The following is a 14,524-nucleotide window of genomic DNA, read 5'->3' on the forward strand; positions in this document are numbered from 1 at the left end:
GTCGTCGGCGATTTTTCACTGATGTGTGGTATGTGGTGGTTTATATGTAAAATAAATTTTGCTGTTCATTCAAATTCAATTGAGATTACTTATTTTTTTACCGTTTTGAGTTGCATCGGAATTATGGTTAAATTACGGTTGATTATATATCGACTCAGAAGTGTAATTTACATTTAAAGTATAAGTTATTGAACGTTTTGTTCATGTTCAGTACTTGATGGAAACTACTGTATACGATAGAGTGCTTTAATATTTTGTAGTAGTTGCTTTCCACATTTGAACATTTTTCATTTCTCATTTGTTGTTGTGAATGACATTAGTATTCATCCGTGAAATGAAAGGCAATTACAGTTAGGAAAAACTGTTTTTCATTTTCAGCAGGTGGTTTCTGAGACTAGACTGTGATTACGGGCAAAATCAAGTACCAAAATAGCGCTACATAACTTGTAAAGAATGTGAGAAAAGTGATCTGCAGTAGTACTATGGTTTTAACTACAATTGTGACCGTAGTGCAATAAACAAATAAATATTAACAGCTTATTTAAATGATCCTTGGCTTCTTATTGTCATTGTTCTGGAAAACGTCCTGCAGTTTTCTTTTATGTGTAGTAATGCACTGCCATGGTTGTGCAGTATGCATAATGCTTGTGAAGTGAGTGGTGAAATTGTAAAACTACAAGTATGTTTCGTTCGGAGAGAAATATTTGAACCATGTATGAGAGATTACGTTTTGATTACAGTATATTATATTGTGATTTTCACGATCAAGGGTTGAAGAGCTTTCAGATTACTGTGGCATGTTGTATTGTGTAATGTTGGCATTAAATTAATTAATTTCGTAATGTTTTAAATATTTATGAATTTTCATTATTTTTATTGTTTTTTAGATATGAGAGTATTTGGCATTATCTAAGCGTATTGTATAAGTTGATTTACATGGAGGCCGAATCCCTCCGCCAATCAAAGGAGGCGTACAGTCAGCAGAATATTACAGTTCGTTGGGGTTTTGGTCCAGACGGTCAGCGTATTGCCTATTTTGTGTTTAGCAAAATCTTGGGCACCGGTAGGATATTACATAAACTATATATGCAACATCTTAATGTTTGTGGTTATTTTTAAAGAAGTGAAGTTGATGGCTGGGGATGAATTGATTTTGAATTCAGACTTTAACGGGAAGGTCTGGAAGGCAAGCGGACGCGTTATGAAAGTTCCAGGTAGTATATGTTTATATTAAAATTAAAATTTGCTGTTCAAAATGAAATTCTTTTAGATTTTGGCGAAGAGGTAGCGATTCAGTTAATGAATGCCAATGACGCTCCTCCTTGTTATGTTACTAATGGTTATTCAGTGCATTTCGGTTTGAGATCAGCTTATATTGATCGGTATATTTTTGTTCTGATTTTGTTTGAACTGCAGAATTGAGTTTGTGGTGTTTCTTGATGTATTTGTGAATGTCAATTAATGTATTATTTTTCAGAATGTTGACAGCATTGAGAAAATTGACTAAGGAAGATTTTGTTTCACATGCAATTCAGCGTACCATTTTGGGGCATGATTATGAAGCACCGCCGTTGGATATTTCATACCCAAATCATTATTCGGCGCCAGGTTTGCCTGAGTTGAACCACAGTCAAGTTATGGCAGTGCGCGAGGTACTGACGCGCAGTATCAGCTTAATTCAGGTATGTTATTGATGAGTTTCATTTTATGAACTTTGATTATTCATGGTATTTCTTAAGGGTCCCCCTGGAACCGGGAAGACGGTAACATCTGCATCGATTGTTTACCATTTGGCCAAGGCACGTGGGACACCGATATTAGTTTGTTCTCCAAGCAATGTAGCCATTGATCAGTTGGCTGAAAAAATAAGTCGCACTGGTTTGAGGGTGATTCGCACGTGCGCGAAATCTAGAGAGAAAATTGATTCTCCCGTCGGTTTCCTCACTCTGCACCAACAAGTCCGACGTTTAGTAGAGTAATTGTTATTTGTGAATTGTTTCAGATTGTCCATATTCGAGATTATTTTAGTTGATTTTATTTTATATATTTGTTCTGTTTTATCAATTTTAATATTTCAGAAAAGAGGAACTGGGCAAATTGTTGCAGGTAAAGGAAGAGACAGGCGAGTTGAGCCCCGTAGAGGAGAATCGATTCAGTAGTTTGAAGTTGAAGTATGAGCGTGAATTGCTTAAAAAAGCGGACGTTATATGCTGCACTTGTGTAGCAGCAGGTGATTCGAGACTTGCTGCTATCAAATTCCGAGCTGTACTGATCGATGAATCTACGCAAGCAAAGGAACCTGAATGTCTCATACCGATAGTGACAGGAGCTAGACAGGTATGCATTTAATTCTTGGTTTCGCCTGTTATACATTTTGTTTTCAATAATAGGTAGTATTAGTTGGTGATCATTGTCAGCTGGGTCCGGTGGTTATTTGTGAGGAAGCTGCACGTGCTGGTTTGAATCGGTCTTTATTTGAACGTTTGGTGATTCTTGGCAATCAGCCAATACGTTTGCAAGTACAGTATCGCATGCATCCGCTGTTATCGTTGCTTCCAAGCAATCTGTTTTACGAAGGCACTTTGCAAAATGGTGTCACTGAACGTAATTGAATTATTCAGTTTTTTATTTTTAATAATAATAATAATAGTAATAATAATAAATGTTGTAGAAGAGAGAATTTTGGAAGCAGGTGATTTTCGGTGGCCAAATCCTACTGTGCCAATGTTTTTTTGGTGTACTCTTAGTCAAGAAGAGAAACCCCGTTCAGGAAAATCGTTTTTGAATCGCGCTGAAGCGGCACATATTGAAAAAATTGCGACAAAATTTTTGCGCTCTGGTGTCCGTGCTGATCAGATCGGCATAATTACTCCTTATGAAGCACAGCGTGCCCATATTGTTAAACATATGTTACACAGCGGCCCGTTGAACAACAAGCTTTACCAAGAAATTGAAGTAGCTAGTGTTGATGCATTTCAGGTATTGATAATAATATTCTTCTATTACATATTTATTTATTTATTTATTTATTTAGGGTAGAGAGAAGGATATTATATTGCTGTCATGTGTACGATCGAACAAGGATAATAAAATTGGTTTTTTGAATGACTCACGTCGTTTGAATGTTGCACTGACTCGTGCACGCTACGGCTTGATTATTGTTGGAAATCCGAAAGTTCTGTCCCATCAACCAATGTGGAACAGTCTGCTGAGATTTTGTAGAGAAAATCATTGCTTGCTTCATGGTCCATTGAATGCACTGAAAGAGTATAAAGTTGATTTTAATAAAGGAAAATCCAATTTACCTGTCACGGTAGGTTTCAACTCATTTTCAGTTGTTAATTTATAACTAATTTGTTTGTTTTAGAACACAGTTACAAGCAACGACATGTTGCTTAACAATTATAATCAGAATCGAAATGAACCGTCTTGTAAGTGTTGACAATTTTGCACAGTTGAAGTATTTCATAGCTGGATTAATGTTTTCAGGTCGTCTGGAAGGAAATAGTTTGTGCAGAGATCAAACGAGTTTGATATCTATGGGGTGTTCTCAAGCTATGTCATCACTTTTGGGCTCTTCTGACCCTCCCATTCCATACAACAATGATATGCTATCTACGTCTTCACGTATGTTTAATTTGTTGTTTTATTTTTGTTACTTTACTATTTTACTTACTAAGTTTCTGTAATGTATTTTTTGTGTAACTGACTATCTCAGATATTATTAACATGCTTTGAAATTTTTGTTATGAATTGTTTTTGTAGAAAGAAATGCCAAGGATGGTGGTGAAATGCGTGATCACCGAATGCCCGAAATGCGACCTGCGCCCGGACGCCCACTGATGCCATCTGACGAAGCATCTGCATCCTCTAGTCAGTCAATAGCATTTCAATCTTATAGGGACTTCACTCAGGTATAATGCTTTGTACTTTTATTTATTATGTTATTATTGTATGTAATGTTATATGAAATGTTTGCAATTGTTTGAAAGAAAATGATGTTTTAGGAGGTGGATGATGTCGAATCTTTGCGAATTCAGCTTGAGTCAATGATGTTGTCGCAGGATACAAATTATGAAAGTAGCGAAGGGGTTTCAAGCTCATCTATGATTGGTGATGGATCTTCAAGTGGTTCTTATCCTGCTTCGCAGCAGTAACACTTGAAGACGAATGATTCAAGTATATATGTATGCATGCATGCATACATATGTATATGTATATATATATGTATATATTATTAGTTTGTCTGCCTTTGACAATACTGAAGACAGATAATGCTATTTTTCTATTTTTGCTCATCAGATGATATTCGCTGTTCATTATTATATTTTTATGTGTTTAGCGTTATGAATTTTTAGTTTAATGAGTAAGATGAAGTTTTGCATGAGAAACTGAGGCGAAAGAGTGATATATGATGAGTGAATGAGCAGCAGAAAACTTGAATAACTGATGAGAAATGTTTCCCAAATGACCAAGTGATTTATTTGTTTACTCTTCTTGTCTTGGACTATTTATCATTTACTGCGACCCATTAGTCTTTCAGTTGAAGCCTTCAGTTTTTTACGTCTGTGAAAGCCAGTGTGGGCATGAATGTTGTTCTGTTTTTTTTGGGTGATAGTGTTGATAATACGGTTCTATTTTTGCTCATCAGATAATATTTGTTGTTCATTATTATATTTTTATATGTTTAACGTTATGAATTTTTAGTTTAATGAGTAAGATGAAGTTTTGCATGAGAAACTGAGGCGAAAGAGTGATATATGATGAGTGAATGAGCAGCAGAAAACTTGAATAACTGATGAGAAATGTTGCCCAAATGACCAAGTGATTTATTTGTTTACTCTTCTTGTCTTGGACTATTTATCATTTACTGCGACCCATTAGTCTTTCAGTTGAAGCCTTCAGTTTTTTACGTCTGTGAAAGCCAGTATGGACATGAATGTTGTTCTGTTTTTGGGGTGATGGTAATTTTCACAATAGCTTCGACTTCTTCTGGGTTAATTTCGACGTTGCTTATCTGTTGGTTTTTTCTTCTTTTTATTGTGATGTGGTGTTGGGAGCAAAATAAATTTTTATTTTGTTTTTGAAATAATGGAGAAAATGAATTCATAGGAAAAGTATTTGCATTGTGTGCATGCATGCAGTTCGTTGTGGAAACATTTCTTGCACGACTTTTGAACCGAATAATTGGAAATTCAGAAAATTTGTCATTTTAATTTTCTACTATAATATTAGACTTAGTGAATAATATTATATTTAAATTGTATAACAGTGGACTGGATAAGCTGTAGATGAATGCAGATTTACGCTGACGTTTGTTTTTTTCCATTGAAACTTTTCAAGTACGGTAGTGAAGTTATTTATGTGATGATCATTATTATGGCAGCTTTTACGAACAAAACATACTTGCGTGTTAAACACTGTTCATCCCTCTTGAATATAGTAGGGTCATTTTTGTTTTTCTGCTAATTGGCACGTGCGAGTGTGTAGATGTTTTGTGATTTGAGTTCTGTCTGCTGTGTACAGTTCTGAATAAAATTGATTTAACCAGGCATTTGTTGCGTTGGTTTGATTTTGACGTAAGATGTGGAAAAACGCTGAACACACAGTTATGAATTTTGATGATGATTTTCAGGAAGTCGATATGTCGACTAGTTGTGAATCGTCGTTTTGGAAATAAATTACTATCCAATAGCCCGATTTTATGAACAGTTCAGTTTGGAAACATGAAGCAGTAAACATCATCGGAAAGGAAAAATTGCATTGTGCAAATGTGGTAGCTTTGGATAACAAACACTCTATGTTAGTTTGTGTGATTTTAAAGATAATACAGTCCGTCCTAATTATCATTGTACTGATAATAATAAATAGAATTTATGCCTCGCATATTTTTATATTTATATTAAATTTATACTGAAAAAAACCACAACATGTCTGCAATGCGCCTTTAACTCTCCAATCTGTATGTTGACTAGAAACTGTCCCTTTTTCAATTAATTCATGCGAAGCGGCATCTGGAATACAGTTCATATCTCCACAGAGGCATATTTGCTATTCTGGATTCAGGAAACTGAAACATTAATTAGCGCAGATCAGTTTATAAAACAAATAAATATTCAACATGAAATGCAAATTTGTACACCACATAATACAGTTTCTAGTTCAGCAAGAGTTTGGTAAATCAAACTTACCTTCTCTTTTAGTGATTTAAATACATTATTAAGGTGTAAAATACAGATTACAATTTGCAGAAGTCATATATAATCATGCTCGCCTTTGGAATGTAAATGTGTATTGGCAATGCAAATCAACTTATCTGGCAATAAAATGCTTCGATATGCCGTAACCTGAAATTTAAAAAATCCTTTCCAATAATAATAGAATTAACTGTCAATGTGTTTTTTCAAAACGTTCAAGTGAGAAATAAAGAAGATTTTTATAAATTAATCACCAGTTGCCAACTAAATAAACGATGTCGAGCTATTTTACATTAATTTAGTGACCTAATTCAAATAAGGTGTGTTTTATTATTTATTATTGTCCAGGTGAATGTAAGCAGTTTTCTTTCTTTTTTGGTGCAGTATAAGTGGTAAATATGTTTTGCAAAGGAAAAAAACTTGTAGCAGATGCAGGCCGACAACTAACAACTGCTGTGCTTCTCTAGATAACGAAGAAGAGGAAGAAGAACAAAGCTACCGTAAGCCGACCGGTACTTGAATATCAGGAAGGAGTACGGTGGAACGGATTATTATTAGCAGCGAGTCTGGTGTCTGGCGTTTGCGATATACGGTGGTGGTCGTTGTTGCTATTGTGAATAAATACTGTATTCTTGTTCTGTGCTTTGAGTGCGAGAATGTTACCAACAAAGCGTGAATTAGGAAAAAGGGGCGGCAGGGCCGGTAGTAACCGGACGGACGATACAGACGCGGAGATGAACTCGCAGGTCAACACCGGCGCGTCGCCATTCGGTGATGACTGTGACAGCAACCCTGTTGAGGCGACGAATGAGCCCGCCCGGGAGAACGGCTTGTTACAAACTGCTAAGTCTTATCAATTAATATGAGATTTATAATTATAGTAATTACGTTGTAATGGCCTTTTTATATTGATAAAATGTTTACCAATATAAAAATTAATGTAGAACAATGATTATACTGCAAACCCAGTTTTGCTTATTTTTGCTGTTTTTACAGTAAGTTTATTGAACCTTACCATCATATAGCATACTATAATACCGACTTGTTCATTTACATTTATTTTAATTTAAAGCTTTGACGAAATAAATTAGTGGGTACATCATTACTTTTTGAGAGTTTTATATTTTAATTCTATATTAATATTTTTTAACAGTTCTTGGTCGTCGGTGTAAATAAGAATTTTGTAACAGCGTTATTTGCTTGCAATGTGTGAAAAGGGTCGAATTGCATTTCTTCATCCCGATCTTGGCATTGGAGGGGCCGAAAGGTTAGTTGTTGATGCAGCTTTATCGCTGAAAAAATCTGGTTATGATGTTTGCCTTTTTACTTCTCACCACGACCTGCAGCACTGTTTTCCTGAAACGGCAAATGGAACTCTCAGTGTTGTTGTATCTGGTGATTTTATTCCCCGTTCTATATTTGGAAAATGTAACGCTGTATGTGCATATTTACGTATGATATGGCTTGGTCTATTTGTGTTGCTTTTTTCGAAATTTCGTTTTGATGTTGCATTTGTGGACCAAATATCTGTCGTTGTTCCACTTTTACGTTTGTTTAGTCGAGGGAAGATCATTTTCTATTGTCACTTTCCCGATCAGCTACTCAGTGAACGATCGTCTATAGTGAAATCTTTTTATCGATTTCCAATTGATCAGTTAGAAGATTATTCTACAAGCATTGCTCATTGCATTCTTGTAAACAGCAAATTTACACGTGAGTATTTTATTGTTGAATGTTATGAAAATTCATTGATTGTGAGCATGCTGAACTTATGCATCTTATTTCTAATCGATTTGTGTAATTATTATTTATTTGCATTATTTATTATATATATGTATAATTTATTTAGACTTTATTTTAAGCCCTGAATGATAATGTTTGATGCTTGATGATATGAAATTACTATTGATAAAATGTGAAATATGCATTATCATTCCTTATCTAAAATTTTTTTGCTGTTTTAGTTTATTTATAATATTGGGATTTAAAAAATTGTTTAAATTTTAATTATTATTGATTTACAGTTATTTGCTTTCCAATACGAGAAGGAAGAAAATTGCTTTTGAACGTTTGGATGGGTTAGTTACGTTCGTAAGACTTTTAAATATCATTTGCAAGCAAGATATTGCGTATATCGCAATGTAAGCGGAATAACATGAAAACAGTAATAGTGGTTCTGGTTCTTAGAATGTAATAAGAGTTTTATTATGAAATTGTTTTTCTTTAATTTAATATGAACTTTTGTATTGTATTGTTTTGTTTTGTATTTAGACGAGGTATGCCGTAAAACGTTCAAGTCATTTGAAAGACATTCGTGTGTGCATGTATTGTATCCAAGTTTTAATGCCTCATTATTGTCGGTTGAAAAGTTATCGCCGATTTCTGAAACTGTGGTACCACGAAATCGAAAATACTATTTTTTGTCTTTGAATCGGTTCGAGCCGAAAAAAAATGTCGAATTAGCTATTTATGCATTCCGTAAGTAGATGGTGGTTGTTTTCTTCTTGCTTTTTGATTGGGGTTTGATAACATTTGATGTGACTTTTAGTAAATTTGCGAGAAACCTTGACTGAAGAGTACAGAGACGCAGTGCAGCTAGTTGTTGCCGGTGGATATGATCCACAGTTGAAGATAAATTTGGATTATTTTGCACATCTGTTGAAGTTGTGTAAAAGATTACATTTAAATAATTTTGTTTCATTTGTCGAATCACCCACGGAAGAACTGAAAATATCATTGATTTCAAATTGTACTGCACTGCTATATACACCATCGAATGAACATTTTGGTATTGTGCCATTGGAGGCAATGTATTGTCAGGTGCCGGTGATTGCATGCAATTCAGGAGGTCCAATGGAAACTGTTTTGCATGAAAAAACTGGCTATTTAGTTCCTTCTGACCCTCAAGCATTTGCTGATGTGATGATAAAATTTGTTGAAGATGCAACACTGAAAACCAAATTTGGTCAAGCTGGACGTGAGTGGGTTTTGAAAAAATTTGGCCCTGATCAGTTTGATTTTCAGTTGTGTAAAATTGTCGACGACATGCTGAACAGTGCCTGCTGATTTGCACCATTCCTCATTATATATTCTTATTTATTTTTTTTGGTATCCTTATAAATATTCTTGTAATTATTTACAGTAGAAGTTGGAGGAAAGAGAAAGTAATTTGTGTTCTTTTTGTGCTTATTTCGTTTGTTCGAACAGCTTTACACTGCTGTCACGTGATCCTTATTGTGTTGATGTTATAACTTATTCAATTGTTGGTTGCAGTGGAGATGCTGAGTGGACGAGTTGCTTTGGTAACCGGAGCGTCTCGGGGCATTGGGCGTGGCGTAGCGTTGCAACTCGGCGAAGCTGGTGCCACAGTTTACATTACAAGTAATGAATTTCAAGTTTTCTTCTGCTGTATTTGTTGAGAAACTATTTTTAGGTCGTCCTGTTGACAAATCTGACAGTTCTGAAATTGCTGATTTGCCTACACTTGAGAAAACTGCTGAAGAAGTATATATTTTATTATTTATAAAGAAATTTTTTTCAGAATTATAGCGGTTTGGTTCAAACATATTATATATTGCATTTATCCTGCGTTCTAATATACTGTAGTAGTAGTACGATACTCGAAGTAAAATCTGCCTAAGCGCTACAGAATATTCAGTAATTTTAGAAATTAGTTTGCTTTTGAAAAGTAAGAGCAAATTTAAGCATATTTTGAATAAACATAAAAGCAAATGTTTAATGAAAATTTTGCGATTTGTATTTTATTTGAAAAATATTTATTGCATGTCATTTGGAAACAGAGATAAGTAATGCGCATATTCAGGTAAACGGAAGGGGTGGTAAAGCGATTGCAGTTTATTGTGACCATTCCAAAGATGAGGAGATTAAAGCATTGTTTCAAAGAATTGAAGAAGAACAAAATGGTCAGCTTGACATATTGGTAAACAACGCCTATTCAGGAATAAAGGTAATTAGTATTCCATCTTGTCATCAATTAATTAATATATATAATTAATAATTATTATTTTGAAATTTTTATTGAAAAATAGGCAATTGCGAATTGCATTGGAAAAAAATTTTGGGAATGTGAACCAGAGATTTGGGATGATATTAATAATACTGGACTTCGAAATCATTACATATGTTCCGTATATGCGGCAAGATTGATGGTACCGAGAAAAAGTGGACTTATTGTGACAATTTCATCAGTTGGCGGTTTACGTTATTTATTTAATGTACCATATGGCGTTGGAAAAGCAGCAGTATGTTTGTTGTAAACAATATGTATATATGATTATTGCTTAAATAATATTCCCGAATAGTGCGATCGAATGGCTGTCGACTGTGCAGAAGAGCTCAAAGCTGAAAATGTAGCTTACATAAGCATTTGGCCAGGTGCTGTTCAGACAGAATTGATTTTGAATAATTTGGATACAGTGAGCGAAATGGCAGTTGGTAGTTTCGACAAAGTAATCAGAATATATATCGTGTTCTGCTGTATTATATTATATTATATTATATTATATTATATTATATTATATTATATTATATTATATTATATTGTATTATATTATATTGTATTATTAGTCTTTGTATTCAGTAAAGTTAAACTGCTTTTCAGGAAACGGTAAAAAACATCTTCATCAATGGAGAAAGCACTGAATATGTTGGCAAAGCAGTTGTTCATCTCGCAGCGGGTAATTATTATTTTCGTAAAACATATCTGCAAATGGATTGCATTTATTATTGCATTTGATAATGGCAGACAAAGATGTAATTAAACGAACTGGGCGTGTTTACTTTACTGCTGACATTGGACGAGAATATGGTTTCGTAGACGTGAACAGTAAGAAACTTCAGTAGTCAGATAAAAATTTATTTTTTGTCATTCAGCTTTTAAGCATTATAATTTATTTTATAGATAGATCAATAAATAGCATACGCTCGTTGAAACACATATTGTCGATGAGTAATTATCGTAAGATGGCGTGGGCAGTACCTGCTTGGATTCGCATACCAGGTTGGCTTATGACGGCCGCTTGTTCGAAGTTATAAGTAATGAGAAAAAGATATAAATATAAAACCTTATTAAATAATAGAGAAATGGAATATTTCCTTTTATATAAACTGTTATGAAATGTTTCAAAATGGAAGAATTATTATATGATAAATTGATTACTTCTGAAAAATTGATTTCAGGCTATTAACCAAAATTGTAATTTTGAGTTGAAATAAGTGTTCCATTATTAGCAGCTGTTGCTTGTCGATTTATCTTTTTGAGCTCAACTGTTCAAGCTTATAGCCTATGAAATTTTGAAATATTCGGGAAAATTTTATTCTCATCAAAATGACTTGAATTGCTTTGAATCGATCAGAAACGAATAGAGAACTGCTACAAACTTATCTACACTCTTCCTAGTTGCCTATTCGTCCAGAATATCTACAACACATTTTTAGCATCTTGAAATGTATTTTTCTTTTTTCTTTTTTTTAAGTCGATTACTGTAACAAATAAAAAGTGATAAATTTTCAATTAAGAAAAAAATTGCACTTTTAATTCATCGATGCATTAACTAAAAGAAAAAGTCCAATAATAGGCAAGGACCAAACTCTTTTGTTATGCAATTCTTCATCAGTCACAGTAAAGTAAATAGCATTGCACACACAACGCACATCGTTCAACATCAATCACTGCAACTGAATAGACATAAGTGAACGGAGAACAACAAAGTGCAAATTTCCATGAAACCATTCTCAAGCAAGCAGGAAACAAGTGTTTGCTATATTTATAACGATACATAAGCAATGTGCCAAATTTAGAGGTCCATTATTCCACAACTACTAGACACATTCCCACAACAAACTTTGCAAAACATTATCATTAATCAATGCAAATGCCAGAAGAGCGAATTTCGAAAAAAGTTGTTTCGTAGTTCTTCAAAGAAAACAAGTCTATAGTCTATAGCCTATGAAATTTGCAATTTGTGAGAAAATTCTTGGAATCCAAAAATGGACTTTATGGGCATCAATCGATCGGAATTGAATAGAGAAGTACAACAAATTTATCCCCGCAATTCCTAGTTACATGGTTCTCGAGATATCCCAAATCAAGTGGCTCGCTTAACTATGTATTGAGATAGAAAAAGTGCGAAATTTAAAAGCAAATTATTCCACAATAACTGGACAAATTTCGTCCAAACCCTGCATTTCTTATTGCCGAGCAATGAAAAATGTACAGTAGCCACATTTATCAGCAGAAATGAAGAAAATAAAAATTTGCATGCGAGGTCGTTTGCTTTATTGACATAATAGAAATCATTTCAGTTTGAGGGCGTCCGTGGATGGTAGCTCAGTGTTTTGATTGGAAAATTGACTGAAGGCAAACATTGAAGCCGAACACTATTTTTGCTTTTAATTCATTATTATTTTTTGGAATAATTTCTAAAAAATAATTTTTCAATCAACATCCAAAGAACATGAATATCAAAAACGAGAATACAGCGCATTTAGCAGTAAGTGGCAGATTTTTATTCCTAAGTTTTAATCAGTTAACAATATAATTGAGAATCGATATTGAGCATAATTTCTCAATATATTTTCTATGAAAAATTCTCAACATGAGGTGACATTATAAACGCCAAATTTCCGTACAGCTAAGTTGGATAAAATACACCCTGTACGCATTGTTTATATATTATTAAAATATGGTCTTTCGCAAATCACCTTTGCAATAGCTAACATGCACATTCAATTGACCATAAGCAAGCTTTTGCCCGGAAATTGTTCACTTAAAATTAGCCTCATTTCAGCTACTTGTTTTTCTGATTTAAGAAAATTTTCAAAAATACGTAGGTGTGTTTTGTCTAAATGAATTTTGCTTTGTTATGGCGTTTTTTGTCAGATAGTTTATATTTTGACTGAATTGTAAACGTCAAGGTCATTTTTAAATTTTCAAATAGTCGCTTTTTTATTGGTAGAATTGAAGAAGTGCATTTCTTCGGTTCATATTGTAACGTGGCTTAGCTTAGAATTTACCTTCAGCCAAAACTTCTAACACACTAAAAACCGGTTTCTAACGCTGCATTATGCAAATAAGGATCGTTACAACGCTGCCTTATCATCAATAAGGGTGCGTTTGTTTGTTTAATTTACGTGGCAATTGGTAGCATCGTTGAACGTTCTCTGAGTTCATTACGGGCGTTAAGTAGCTGCTGAAGGCCGCTTCAGATTTACAGACAAGTATTCCACTTTTCTGCTTGTCATTTTTTTAAATTTTGTTTACTTATTTTGTGAACAATTATTTTTTAATTAGATAGCACTTTATTATTATATTTGTTGTAAATCTATTTTGTGATAAAGTGAGGATAGTTTTGATTTAATATCATTATTACAGGTTTAAAGAATGGAGCAAAGAAAATGTGAAAACACGGACGGCACGAAGCAGAACAAGAGAAGGCAAAAGGTAAATGTGATTTCTTGTGCATCTGTGAAGCAGGGCTAAGGATACTTCGAAAGGGTGAAGTTATTCCTTAGTTTAATAAAATGACCCAAGTTTGTAGTATGTAGTATATGAGTGAGATGTTTTTCACAGCAAAACTGTTCTTTTTGATTTTCATATTAAGATTAGGTATGACTTCATCTTTAGAAAGATTGAAAATTAATTAACTTTATTTTCACTTTAAATTATTTTTTTCAAATTTCACAGCATCAGAGACATTTGGTAAATTACATCTTTTGTTTGATTAAGTTTGTTTGTCAGCATACGCATCGATTGTGCTTATATTTTAGTGAAAACATTATGCGATGAGTTCCATTTATGTAGGTCATTCGCTGTGCTTGAGGTTTGAATTTTCCTAATTTCATAGCGTCCGGTTAGAATTAATTCCTCGTCCAGAAAATTTTCCAATCAACTCAAACCGATTTCTATTGCTACAGTATGCAAATGAGTATCGCTTGAAAATTATCAATCAGTAATGGTGCGCTTGTTTGTTTGACTTGCGTGGCATGTAACAGCATCGTCAAACGTCAAACGTTCCCGTTAAGTAACTACTGAAGTCGGTTTTTAATTGTTGAAAGTATTTAAAGTTTTCTCGTTCTTACTTTTTTTCGAAACTCTCTGTATATAATCATTTTGTTAAGGTTATCTTTAATTGAAAATCAGTTACTTCTTTCATTTCAAAATTCTTTGTTCAATTTTTTAATTCCACTGTGTAATAAAGTGCGAAAAGTTAAGATTTAACATTTACCATTCTTACAGATATGATCAATGAAGAAAAGAAGAAGTGAAAACGCGGACAACACGAAGCATATCGCGGACGGCACGAAGC

The 14,524-nt window shown here is 33.8% G+C and overlaps 4 protein-coding genes across 4 annotated transcripts; 3 read left to right on the forward strand and 1 right to left on the reverse strand.

The window, feature by feature from the left end:
- The first annotated feature begins 936 nt into the window (after positions 1-936).
- Positions 937-3,442, forward strand: Tsp_11650 (hypothetical protein). Its single transcript, XM_003371394.1, is given in 10 exon segments — positions 937-1,108; positions 1,122-1,214; positions 1,271-1,382; positions 1,478-1,682; positions 1,740-1,975; positions 2,079-2,337; positions 2,391-2,604; positions 2,672-2,979; positions 3,035-3,313; positions 3,368-3,442. The coding sequence occupies 10 exon segments, from the start codon at positions 937-939 to the stop codon at positions 3,440-3,442; spliced, it is 1,953 nt and encodes a 650-aa protein (XP_003371442.1).
- A 97-nt stretch (positions 3,443-3,539) lies between these two features.
- On the forward strand, positions 3,540-4,157 carry Tsp_11651 (hypothetical protein). Its single transcript, XM_003371395.1, has 3 exons — positions 3,540-3,627; positions 3,766-3,914; positions 4,008-4,157. Exons 1-3 carry the CDS (start codon positions 3,540-3,542, stop codon positions 4,155-4,157), a joined length of 387 nt encoding a protein of 128 aa, XP_003371443.1.
- Positions 4,158-6,720: 2,563 nt separating this feature from the next.
- On the reverse strand, positions 6,721-7,225 carry Tsp_11652 (hypothetical protein). Its single transcript, XM_003371396.1, has 2 exons — positions 7,213-7,225; positions 6,721-7,046 (listed from the first exon to the last, which is right to left on the reverse strand). The coding sequence occupies exons 1-2, from the start codon at positions 7,223-7,225 to the stop codon at positions 6,721-6,723; spliced, it is 339 nt and encodes a 112-aa protein (XP_003371444.1).
- Positions 7,226-7,402: 177 nt separating this feature from the next.
- Tsp_11653 (alpha-1,3-mannosyltransferase ALG2) lies at positions 7,403-11,252 on the forward strand. Its single transcript, XM_003371397.1, has 9 exons — positions 7,403-7,910; positions 8,469-8,675; positions 8,746-9,174; positions 9,471-9,592; positions 10,021-10,164; positions 10,520-10,666; positions 10,819-10,894; positions 10,963-11,043; positions 11,119-11,252. Exons 1-9 carry the CDS (start codon positions 7,403-7,405, stop codon positions 11,250-11,252), a joined length of 1,848 nt encoding a protein of 615 aa, XP_003371445.1.
- Positions 11,253-14,524: the final 3,272 nt, after the last annotated feature.

This window comes from Trichinella spiralis (genome assembly GCF_000181795.1).
Source record: "Trichinella spiralis strain ISS 195 chromosome Unknown Scfld9, whole genome shotgun sequence".
NCBI lineage: Eukaryota > Metazoa > Nematoda > Enoplea > Trichinellida > Trichinellidae > Trichinella > Trichinella spiralis.

Excerpts from the sequence above, each read along its gene's own strand:
- Tsp_11650 (XM_003371394.1), top strand. The coding sequence starts at position 937 with ATGGAGGCCGAATCCCTCCGCCAATCAAAGGAGGCGTACAGTCAGCAG. Across the intron at positions 1,215-1,270 it reads ACGCGTTATGAAAGTTCCAG|ATTTTGGCGAAGAGGTAGCG; the intron begins GTAGTATATGTT and ends AAATTCTTTTAG. Across the intron at positions 2,338-2,390 it reads TAGTGACAGGAGCTAGACAG|GTAGTATTAGTTGGTGATCA; the intron begins GTATGCATTTAA and ends TTTCAATAATAG.
- Tsp_11651 (XM_003371395.1), top strand. The coding sequence starts at position 3,540 with ATGGGGTGTTCTCAAGCTATGTCATCACTTTTGGGCTCTTCTGACCCT. Across the intron at positions 3,628-3,765 it reads TATGCTATCTACGTCTTCAC|AAAGAAATGCCAAGGATGGT; the intron begins GTATGTTTAATT and ends TTGTTTTTGTAG. Across the intron at positions 3,915-4,007 it reads CTTATAGGGACTTCACTCAG|GAGGTGGATGATGTCGAATC; the intron begins GTATAATGCTTT and ends ATGATGTTTTAG.
- Tsp_11653 (XM_003371397.1), top strand. The coding sequence starts at position 7,403 with ATGTGTGAAAAGGGTCGAATTGCATTTCTTCATCCCGATCTTGGCATT. Across the intron at positions 8,676-8,745 it reads ATTAGCTATTTATGCATTCC|TAAATTTGCGAGAAACCTTG; the intron begins GTAAGTAGATGG and ends TGTGACTTTTAG. Across the intron at positions 10,895-10,962 it reads AGTTGTTCATCTCGCAGCGG|ACAAAGATGTAATTAAACGA; the intron begins GTAATTATTATT and ends TGATAATGGCAG.